Source organism: Typopeltis vanoorti, chromosome 1, assembly GCF_054136105.1.
Source record: "Typopeltis vanoorti isolate ZY-2024b chromosome 1, IOZ_Tvanoo_1.0, whole genome shotgun sequence".
In the NCBI taxonomy this organism is placed as follows: Eukaryota; Metazoa; Arthropoda; class Arachnida; order Uropygi; family Thelyphonidae; genus Typopeltis; species Typopeltis vanoorti.
This window is the reverse complement of record NC_143549.1, coordinates 166,790,253-166,802,716: the sequence shown is the minus strand read 5'-3', so window position 1 is coordinate 166,802,716 and position 12,464 is coordinate 166,790,253. Positions and strand designations below refer to the sequence as shown.

Sequence of the window (12,464 nt, the reverse complement as noted above, 5' to 3'; positions counted from 1 at the left end):
GAGAAGGCCTAAAAAAATCCTAAGACAAAATTTCTTCCTGGTGACTTGCCTTATATAGGCCCAGACCTCCATTTGTGTATGCACATGTCTCTCGAAAATGGTCATGTATCGACCTTCAGACATGCTGACTTCGTTCTTCACGCATCTTTGGAAATTTCCATATATGGCAATTCTCAAAATTCTTCACTAATCTTAGCATTAGACTTAACATTACTTAATAGCCTAACATGATTACATCACACCACATTATTTTAACAAAGGTTCAATATAATATTATTGCAGAAAAGATTATTTCAGTCAAAATTTAACAATTCTCTGAGTACGTTCTCCTAAAGAAAAAACATATAAAAGTAAACATGATAAGCTGCGAAGTCGCACATCATGAGAGATTTGACACGCCCATGTAAAATTTGCCTCTAAGGTGAACTTTACATAGGCACAATAAGTAAAGCACATGCTTTACCTCTGTATTCCTCATTCACAGTAACAACACTGACGTGTTGGAGACTGTAATCTCAAACAGGGCCTTCTACCTAAGCCCAAAAGTAGCTCTGATTACTCTGCTCAATAGTATCCCCATCTCTTTACAGACAATATCAAGAGTTCCCATTTGTAGAGCCCATACGTTCCATGTGCCTATGTAAAGTTTACCTCCAAGGTTATTACCTTCTGTATTTCTCATTCACAGTAACACTGACATGTTGGAGACTAATATACTTCTCAAACAGTACCCTCTGCCTAAGCCTGAAAGTAGCTCTGATTACTCTGCACAACAGTCAATGCAGCATGAGATGTATTATAAGGCACAACCATATTAGGAGTGAAATCACTGCAGGCAAAAAGTGGTAGAATTACAGAGGCCCTTTCCACATATCTGAGGGGTTTTGGTCCCATTTCATCCCACATTGTCCAGGTGAGTTGGGACTTCAGTCTACTAGGTGAGGCAAATACCTGGGAGAGAAGGCAGACTCTCACTGCATAAGACAAAAAGAAACAGAAAAAATGCACATGGGATTTATCCCTTCATTCCGGTTGTTAATACCTTCCGCAGTGATGGCACTAACCTTTCATGTACCAGCGTGCTTGCTCATAAAGATGTACTACCTAAACAAGTGCAATGCTATTTCTACATTCCTTGAATTGTGTCACCTGCTGAATTCTACTATAGGCATGGGTAAACACTTATGAAAATGATGAACATCATTGCCTGCTATGAGACTGCCTCCACTTACTGGTGGCCAAAAGTGGTTTGAAAATGTTCCATGTTTGGTCTCTAGAACAGTGTTTCCAGATTATGTAAACAATAATGATAAAAATCCTTAGCGCATTCATGATGCTAATATACTATATGTTCACAACCTTTTATGGATGAAAGTCATAAAAAACAAAATATAGAAAAGAAAAATATCATGCATGGGTCTTATTGTGAAATGCGAAAGTCTTCATAAAAATTTAATAGATGGATGGGGGGTGGACAGTGACACATGGTTCAAAAACATGAATGATTGACCAGACCTCAACTATTATTATTATTAATAACATACGGGCACCTCCATGGAGCCCAATGACCTTAAAGGTAAACTTTTCATAATCTATCCACACAATCTATCATACCTCTCCTTGAACCCATTAATAGACAAAGCACTCACAACTGACTCTGACAACTCATTCACCACTCTCCAAGCAAAAAATCTAGTCCTCACACCCCTACTAACCACACCTCTATTCAATCTCTATTTCTCTATATTTCCTTTTCAGCTGAATTCTCCTTTATTTGCCAGACCTACCTGTCCAATTGTTACCCTGCTATTGTTTTTTTCTCCGTTCTTACATCTCTCTCTCTCTCTCTCTCTCTCTCTCTCTCTCAACAAGTAGACTATATTAATGGTAATATAAGTAATGCTGTTACTATTCCTTATATCTGGGGCACCTCAAGGAAAAAAATAGCTAGAACTCTAAATAAAAAAAAAATCTGTCTACTGCTTTGAAACCTCATCTGAAGCTGACTGCCCTTATCCACTCCTATGGAACCACTTCCTCCCTTCTCTGTTCCATGTGCTTACATGATTCCTTGTTCTTGCAAATTCTTTTTATGGTCAATCTGCCTAGATGAACAAAGAAATACATTTGCTGCCATGACTATGGTTAATCTGGTCTAAGTGATCATGCTTTGGATATTTTCCACAGAATCAAAGGGGAGTAAAAACTACTGTGCTTTGCTGCAACAGATATAAACTTGAAAGACTTTTCTTAAAATCATCCAGCAGCAGAGTTGTTAAACTTCCCAAGATTTGAGAAACTTTAATTCTTAGGCTTATAGTCTCATTTTTTTTCCCACTTACTGTTTCAGTACTCTTTTATGTGTGCTTTTACAACTTTGAGATTGTATCCCTGATGATGTCGGTGTGATAGAAATGAAATACATGGTTTAATAAACTTGTATTTTATTGTTCTTCTGTGCTGTATTCATGCCATTAATATGAGTTCAAACTAGCACTGAAACCTAAATATTAGACTGCTTTTTAACCCAACCAGCCTGATTGGGTTAGTGGAATTGTAGATCTCATCTCCAACACTATCAGACTGTGGGTTTAAATTCTGCCATAGGCATGGATATTTGTGAATGCCATTAGTTGGTAAATGAGTTTGTGGGTGAGGGGAGGCCCCTTGGCTTTGCTTGATAGATTTTGGTGAGCAGCCAAAAACTCACCTTTCTTGGTGGAATCCACATTAGGATGGGAAGGAATGTGCTATAACATGATCCTGGAGATGTCACAACATTTGCACTTTTCTTTGAGAGACTTCGGTTCAAAACCCTATCTGGGACGTGAGGAAGCTTTATAAGGCTTTTCAGCTGAAGGTGAGTCAGCTGGTCTCACATGTTGGTAATGTTTTTTTTTTCCTTTCCTTTCCTCACAACTTAATATACTAGTCTTGTAGCTTTAGTTGCTTAACCATAATCCTAATGAAATAAAAAGTCAGTTTTAAAATGAATCTTTTTTTTTTAAGTAAATTTTGAAGTCATTCATCTAAGCCTTTGGCATATGATATGGTTTCTTTGAATTTACAGTACCATTCATAAGCTTGAGGGGAAATTAGTCATCTTAGGTTAAGAGTTGATCTGATGTGGAAAGTTTTTGTCACTTGATTATAAGTTAAATGAAACTTACAAGAAATTACATTCTTGTTTAATCCATTATCCAAGTGTACACAAACAAAGTTTGCATGTGAAGTATCATCACTAGGCTACTTGTGTATGGAGGCCAATGATTTCACATTAATTGCATTGGTATCCCATAATGCAAAGCACAACCTTTTGGCCATGTATACTTTGCATTGTGGGACTGAAGAGACCTCAATAAAGGTTGAAACTGGTCTGGATTGTGGCCATTCCCATAATGGTTAGAATACACACCTCCAAAAGGGTGTGTACTTTGCATTATGGAATATTAAGGCAATTAATGTGAAATCATTAGCCTTCATACAAGTTGTCTAGTCATGAAGATACTTCACACACAAACTTTGTTTGCTTACACTTAGATGAAGGAATTAAACAAGAACATAATTTCTTGTCATATTTAATATAACTTATAACCAAGTGATAAAACTTTGAACAACTATCTCACAGCTGTGGGAAATATGACTTCTGCATGACTTCAACCTTGATATCTCTTCTGATTAGTGGTCTTTCCCATAATGCAAAGCATTATGGGATACCAAGGCAATTAATGTGAAATCATTAGCCTCCATATACAAGTATCCTGGTCATGAAGATACTTCACATGCCAACTTTGTATGCTTACACTTGTCTAATATAGTTGATCTGATGTGTTGCTTTGTACCGATTGTTGATGATGGTTTCTGTGTGTTGTTATTCCTGTTGGAGCAAATTACCCCAGCCATATGTACAATATATTGATAATCTCTTGCCACAGAAGTGATGATGTTGCATAATTGGTGTTATTGTTCTGTATCAATTGTTTTCATTAAATGAAAAAGCAAGCCTGCTTAAGAAAGCAAGAGATGTGAAATGGTGATGAGTCATTCTTATTCTTAGACACTGAACTGGATTCAGCTTTGTTACTTATTGGGATGACTGAAAAATATGCAGTGTGTAGGGCATGTTCCTAAATTGCAGGATAGAGATGTTGTCAGCATAACTGTACCAGACTTCCATTTGAGATAGCTTGTTGTGACAGATTATAAGTTATACAGTATCTGCTGGATAACCTATTATACAAGGGTTGATCTCCTAAGAGTATTTTTTAAACTGCTGGTTTCGATCAGTTAGTGGGTCATGAAATCAATTCAGTGGGTTCCTTACCAACATTTTTTCTTTTTAATGAAATAGAATAAAAAATATCATGATGGATCTCACAGATTGTGTACCTTTAACACGTTCGTGCCAGGTGGTGTTGCATCCCATGTTTTGCTTTAAGCAGGAACTTGCTTGATGATACATTATGTCCCTTCAGAATTGAACAGGTACGTTTTACGTTTTTAGAAAGATTTCAATATATAAGAAATAATGCAAGTATTGATTAAATTTTATGTGTAAAATTAGTATTGGTGTACTTTCTTAATGATACAGAAAATCTCAAATGCAATTTTGATTTTAAGTGTGTGTGTGCATGCATGCATGCTTGCTTGCTTGCTTTACATAAATTCTTTGCTTTCTGCTACTGAAAATTTGAAAGAGGGTGTTATTACAATATATTTACTTAGATTCTGTGTTTTGCACTACAATAAAACTGTTTTGCTTGCATTTATGTGGTATCTTTGAAGGATGAGTTATTTTTCATTATGCAGAGTTGTTTTCATTCCAGTTTTCTCCAGTTTACATTAGTTTTGTGCTGTATTTAGCAATACAATAAAGCTGCTTGTTTTTTTCTTGAATTTGCAGTGTGGTGTCTGTTGGAGGGGTGGGGGTTCACTATACTGGGAGAATTTCATTCCTCTCTTCCTAAAGAATAGGCATAGTGAAAAAAAAATTGTTTATTCTTGAGAATGAAAATGAATCCTATATTTCATGGCAAGCACATTTGCATTAAATATTTCCTAATTTCTGTTTTTTGTATTATTTATTTTGAGAGGGTTTTTTTCCGTATGTTATGTTTAAATGTTAATAAAATCATAATTTGATATTAACTTGTATGTATGCTTTATTATATGTATTTTCTGAAACATGTGTCAGTTTAATACACACACACACACACACAGTATGGCACCAAAAAAAAAAAAACAGTACTGAACTTTTACACCCTTCAGTGTGCTATAAGATATTCTGGATTCAGTACTTTTTTTGCACCATAATGTGTGTACTGGATCATAATATAAAATGCATTCCTTATTGTGGGCCTCAGTCAAAACAGTTGGAAAACTATGTCCTGAGATGTATGATTCCTTTATCCTTAATATATGAAAATATAGTTAAAATAACTTTCACAGCTCCACATGTAACAAAAATTATTTAGAATCTGGTATAAAATTCTGTATAAATTTTAGTTACATGTTTAAGCTGTGAAAGTTATTTTAATATGTCCAGTGCATATATTCCATTAAAACTATTTATGAAAATATAGTGCTAATTAAATGCAGGTTTGTAAATGCTCCTAAATAGATATGCCACTCTATGGATTCTTCTTTGTAGATCACTAACAATTTGATATTATTCCAGCATATACTTAATTTTAACTTTATTTTTTAATGTTATGGCATTGTTGATGGTATTCATTTTCTAATTTAAATGAAACCCTTGGTATTTTCATTTCACTTGTAGTGTACAGGGCCATTTGTGAAAGGTGAAATGGAATTTGTTCTTATTAAAATGAAAGGTCAAAGTTTCATGCTTCATCAAATCAGGAAAATGATAGGCCTTGTCATTGCAATTATGAAATCTTTAGCAAATGTAGAAACTTTGGAAAAAACATGGAAACTGGAAAGGGTTAGTAGATATTTATTTTCATTTTAATTAAATTTTAAGAATGATAGGTGACTAGATAATGGCAATCTGTAAATAGAGAATTTTTAAGTAAAAAGAATTATACGTGAAAAAAAATTTTTTTTTAAGTATAATTTCATTTTTGATGAAACAAATAAGATTTTAAATAAATGAAATTTCAGATCCTTGTTATATTCCTGTGATTTCTCAACTGTCTAAGAATGAAAATCTGATCCTGACAGCTAATCGGCCTGAACCACCCAGCATGTTCTTCTTTAAAATGAGTTTCCATTGTAATTCAATTGTCGTGCTGATTCTGTGGCAGCATTTATTTATTGAAAATCAGCCATTGTAATTATATTGACATTTTCATATGTTACCTTTATTCTTATCTTTAGGAATGCATGATGTCAAAATTATTGCACCTTCAAATAACTAAATCCTCATTTAACTAGCCCTTGAAAGGGTTAGCATGTCATCTGACTTCTAGCGCTACAATATGTAATAGTACATTGAGTTAATTGTACCTTCATTTATCTAACCAGATAGTAATTTCCCAAAACTGCTAGATAAGTTGAGAGACCACTGTAGTTTGCTAAATCTCTTAGCATTTGAACAAGAAAAGCATAGCATTAGGCTTTCTGTTGTCTTCTGCAATAGTTATTTTTATTTTATTGTACTTATTTATTTTTTGAAATGCATTGTGAGTGAGCAGTTCCCAATGCAGTTTGTGTATATTTCATAGAACTTCCAATGAGGTTCTATGAAATATACACAAAGTGCATACAACTATTAGATATACCTAAGAAAATTAGATATAATTAACAAGATAGTAACTTATTCTTTTTACAAGTAATTACTTTTTTGAGAACCAAGGCCTGGTTCTCAAAAAAAGTGTGCCAATGCACTAAAAGAAAAAACTGCATTCCACAAATGACTCAAAACCAAAACTCCATCTGCTTAATCTGCCTGTACTGCAGCTTCCGGCATCTGGAAAAGAATCATCACTAAATCCAAATCAGATCTGGAAAGGGCCAAATGGCAGTTGAGCTTTCTGGTCTCTTGCAAAGGCCATTGGGTGCAACCTTTTTTCACCCAGGTTTCCACCACTCACATCCAGATGGTATTGTTGTCACCTCACCTAAAGACATGCCAACTTACTGGCATCACTCTTCTATGCTAGGAACTCTCTTTATGTCATCCATAGTCTTCTGCCAGAAAGAAATCCAAAAAATCCTTAATAACTTTGAAGACAAACAAGGCATCTAGTCCTGATGGTATTCCACCAATTGTATTAAAAAAACTTGTGCACCAGAATTAGCACCTATCCTGTATCATCTCTTTAATATATCCTATTCAACTGGCATATACCGAAAACATGGAAACACATCTGGCCCATCCCAAAGAAAGGTGATAAAAGTCACCAAACAAACTTCTGTTCAATTGCTCTCGCATCTGTTCTCTTTAAAATTATAGAAAAGGTCACCAACAGCCAACTCTTGTACTACCTTGAGACCTACTAACTAATTGGCGACCAGCAGTGTGGATTCCATCACTCATGATCCACAGCCGATCTAGCTTTCACCATCTACCTCTGGACTCAAGCCATGGAAAAATTCAAAGAAACTCAATTAGTTGCTTTCAACATTTCAAAACATTTAATTAGCACAGGGGCCTGTTTAGCAAACTGCCATCCTATGGCCTGTCTTCACACTGTAACAGGATCACCAACTTTCTCACCGGTTGCTCACTACGTGTCATGGTGGATGGTTTCCTCTATTCAGATTCCCCCACCAATGCAGCATTACCTCAGGGGTTCTGTACTTTCACCCACTCTCTTCCTCTTGTATATAAATGACCTGTTCTTACAGACTCCAAATCCTATCCATTGTTTTGCTAATGACAGTATACTCTATTCTTCCTTTTCATTTGCCAAACCTTGTAGTGCTAAATTGTTAGAATCCTGAAGATCCACTGTGATCAAGTGTCCTGAACTCCGATCTCCTAGCTATATTTCATTGGGGCAAGGACAACCTTGTAGACTTCGATTCCACCAAATCTCAAGCTTGTGTGATCTCCCACAAGAATGAGCTCGCATACCTTTCCCCTAACTTTCAGTAATACCCAGATATCCATACACGATCAATTTCTCTTCTGGGAGCGACCTATACCTTTAACCTTTCCTAACACAAATACCTTCAACAATAGTTTCTGCATCTGCCAAAAACCTTGGTATACTTTTTTGCACAAGACACTACTTCACAACTACTAACTCTACAAATTACAAATCCACCCTACCACATTGCTCGATTCTATCCAGAAGAGAGCACTTTAGTTATTTAATGATCCCCCTTTCTCATATCCACTTCATTCCTTCTCGTATAGCTGTTCAGTTTTTGCCTTATGCCTCTTCTACTGATACTTTCATGGAGAGTGCTCTTCTGAATTGGCCACTATTATTACTTCTCTTTCCTCCAGAATCATAAGAACAGGAGCTACCACTAACCAATACCCTTTTACAGTCCAGCTTGGAATTCATCAAACCAACTTCTCTGCCTCCTCTTTCATTCCATCTGCTTCTGTTCTTTGGAACAGCATCTGCCACTCTGCTTTGCCCCAAAAAATACAATCTTTAGTTATTAAAAAAAAAAAAAATTAAACAGATTCTTCCTCTCTTGTTATCCTTTTGCCTCACACCTGGCACTGATCTGCTATAAGTCTTGTGTGGGTCAGATATTAAAAAAAAAAAAAAAATGCATGTGAAGTATCATCATCACAACTAAACTACATGTATATAGAGACTACTAATTTCACATCAGTTGTTGCCTTGGTATCCCATAATGCAAAGGTCAGTACCAAGACTAGTTTTGACCTTTATTGAGGTCTCATCGGCAGGAGCCAGAACCAGAAGAGTTAATGCAGACGTCATATATTTCCCATATACAAGTGGTAAAAAGGTGTATCATCTCATTATTAAAATTATCTGGATTAGAGATAGGTGTAGAAAGTCTACATGTGCAGTCTCTGCACAACTAGACTACTTGTATTTAGAGATTGGTGACTTCACATCAATTGCCTTGGTATCCCATAATGCAAAAGTCACTGTCCTGGTGGGCTGAGTGGTTAGTGTATCCATTCTCCAGCCAAAAGACTGCAGGTTTGAATCCTGCCAACAGCATGGATGTCTGTGATTGTCCTACTAATCATAATTGGTTAGCTTGTATGGTAATCCATACAAGACGTGTTCAAAAAAAAAGGACTGAACTTTTGCTATAAAGACTTTATTGCGCATTTTACAACATTTTAAGTGCTGTCCCCTTCAAAGTAGCCACCTCTACTGGTGATACACCATTCCCAACGTTTCTTCGTTGGGAATGGTGTATTTCAATGCACTTTCTGTGATGGCTTGCAGTTCTCTTATCGCATTTTCTTGAATCTCCTCTATGGTTTGGAAAACAGGAAAAAGTCTGCTATGGCTAAGTCCAGAGAATAGGGTGGATGGGGCATAATGGATGTCTGATGTTTTGCCATATAACTGCATATGATGAGTGATGTTGAGCCGGCACATTGTCGTGGTGCCACATTCAAGTCTAGTTTTCCCACAATTCAAGCCTCTTCCTGCACACAGCATCCCTCAAACACACTAAAACTTCCTGGTACAACTCTCTATTTTACTACCTGACCACATGGTACAAATTCATAATGGACATCCTTTCAAATCAGAAAATACAACCAACATCACTTTAATATTTGACCTACTCATCCATCGATGCTTAAACCACTCATAGCACTGTGTTTGGCTCATGCAGTCCTCCCTGTATGCTTTGTTAAGCAATTGAAATGTCTCTGTAAAATTTTTACCACGTTTGCAGCAAAATTTCACACACACACACACACACATGTTGTTCTTCAAGCCCTGTCATTGTCGCTTTGTCACTAATCTGAAGAACAGCTTGTGCACACTCATAGCAGAACTGGGTAAATGGCAGTTTGTTGTCAAAACCTGCCACTATGTGCACTAAGTAGCAGCAGCAGCATGCTCTGTGCCGGTTGGTGTGCTATTTAAACAGTCCGGTCTTTTTTTGAACACCCCACCCCACCCCCTTTTTTGAGAAGGGGGGTGTAAAGGTCAATACCTAGATTTGACCTTTATTGAGGTTTTATCAGTGGGAGCCAGACCTAGTAGAGATACCAAAGTTGAATTAATGCAGATGTCATATATTTTCCATATACAAGTAGTAAAAAGGTGTGTCATCTTATTATTAAAATTATCTGGATTAGAAATAGATGTGGAAAGTTTTTTCACTTTATACAAGTAGCCTGGTCATAAAGATACTCCACATGCAAACTTTGTTAGCTTACTCTTGGATAAAGAATTAAGCAAGAATATAATTTCTTAGCAAGTTTAATTTAATATTCAATGAAGTGATAAAAACTTTCTACATCTATATCTAATACAGAAAATTTTAATAATAACAGAGAAGTTTAATAATAACTTTTTACTTTTTGTACATGGAAAATATATGACTTCTATATTGATTCAACTTTGGTATCTCTTCTTTTTCTGACTCCCACTGGTGTGGTTTTACACAGATGTGGGATCTGCTGAAGTAGTCTCAATTACAGCATCTCATTAGATACTTGCCTATGGTATGACCTCTACTGATGTGGCATTTATCAGAGTCCTTTGTTGGATGCTTTTGCCAGTTACTAAGTGGAACTACTGCTGAATATCTTTGAGTAATCAAGAGTTGATGGGTTAAAATGATCCTTCAGGTAACTCATTAAAGTTTGAGTGATCTGGGGAATTGCCTAGTTTTTGAAGATGACCTTTTACTTACAAAGGTCTGGGTAATGGCTTTTCCCATAATACACAGCATTATATCCATCCAAAAAAATCTGTGCTTTACATTATGGGATACTGGGATACTAAGGCAATTGATGTTATAGTCATCAACTTATATATACAAGTAAACTAGTCGCAAAGATACTTCACATGCAAACTTTATTTACTTACAGTTGGATAAAGGATTAGACAAGAATATAATTTCTTGGCATGTTTAATGTAATTTCCTGTCAGTTGCTGACAATGAAAAACTTTCTAAATATGTGAAATTTTTTTATTGTTCTACAGGTTCTCCATTCAGGGTACAGTTGCTGTTTTCATTGTCTTTTGTCTTTTTATTGCTGCTTACCAAATTTATTACAGCAGTTATTCAGTTTATTTAGGGAATCCTGCAGATCTGTCTAGATTTCTTTAGAAGTATAACATCATCTGCATAAAGTAAAGAGTTGATGCCTCCAATTTTGATATCAGATTTAATGCCACTTTCCTTCATATGATCCATATATATATATATATGAAAAACAACAGTGGCGATAATGTACACCCTTGCCTTACACCTGATTTAACATCAAACTGTCTTCCCGTTCTTCATACAGTTCCAACTGCTGATTTACAACTCAGATGTTCTTGACAGATAACAGATTATTTGGATGAAAATTGTTAATAGGAAGTTAGTAATGATGTAATGTTTTCATGTAGTACTATAATAATATCCTGTACACTCCCTGAGGATACATATTAAGAATTTGAGGATGATATAGACTACATATTGCTCAGTATATGTCCATTTATACTATTTAATTGTAGTGTTTTGAACAGCTTTTTCTCTTGGAACCTTGTTATATGCCTTTTCCAGATCTAAAAAACGTAAATAAATCATTGTTGATATTCCCATGATTTCTCAACTGTTTGTCTTAGAGTGAAAATCTGATTCTGACAACTATTTGGCCTGAACCCAGCTTGTTCTTCTCCAAGCCTCCCTTCCACAATTTATCTTAGTCTCTTCTCAAGCATTCATGCATAAATCTTACCAGGAACACTCAGTAGAGAAAGTCACATATAATTCTGACATTACTGTATTGCCCTTTTTGTAGATAGGTACTATGAGAGCTGTACTCCAAACATCTTAAATTCAATCCTCTGACTACGCCTTCTGAATTATGCAATGCAGTTTCTGTACTTCTGTGTGGGGTGGGTGGATGAATGTGTATTTTTATATCTTTTCCCTCCACATGCTCTGAGTAATTAAAACTGTTATTCAAAATAAAAAAAAAGCACCTGAAACTAAACTCATAATTAATCTTGCACACAGGTTCGTATCCCAGGATATCTCCTAACTTCTAAATTAACTTTAATATTCCATTACACCCATTAAACCTATTTGAATACTACTAAAAACTATATCATTTCTTCATCATCACTACTTAACTTGCTAACACATTGTAACCAAAATAAAATCTTTACTAATTATATGAAGAGCCAAAGGCTTCAATTCAGCGACATGAATTTATTTAAGTTAAGGGATATTTACATCCCATATTGTTTCTTAGCCGAATAAGAAACTCAAAGAGTTTCATGCCGAATATAGAAACTATATAAAGTTCGGCGATTCCAAGCGTAAGCAAATACCTGGATAGTGCAACACCTGACCCATTTGGTAGTGCAAACTGAGGCAAC

The 12,464-nt window shown here is 35.6% G+C and overlaps 1 protein-coding gene across 3 annotated transcripts in view; it reads left to right on the top strand.

The window, feature by feature from the left end:
- Positions 1 to 12,464, top strand: part of LOC150110620 (pseudouridylate synthase 1 homolog) — a 156,677-nt gene that overhangs the window by 95,803 nt on the left and 48,410 nt on the right. For all 3 annotated transcript variants that reach the window (XM_090395297.1, XM_090395278.1, XM_090395287.1), the window contains exon 8: positions 5,780 to 5,944. In XM_090395297.1, coding sequence (XP_090251423.1) covers positions 5,780 to 5,944 — 165 coding nt within the window. The remainder of the gene's footprint in view (positions 1 to 5,779; positions 5,945 to 12,464) is intronic.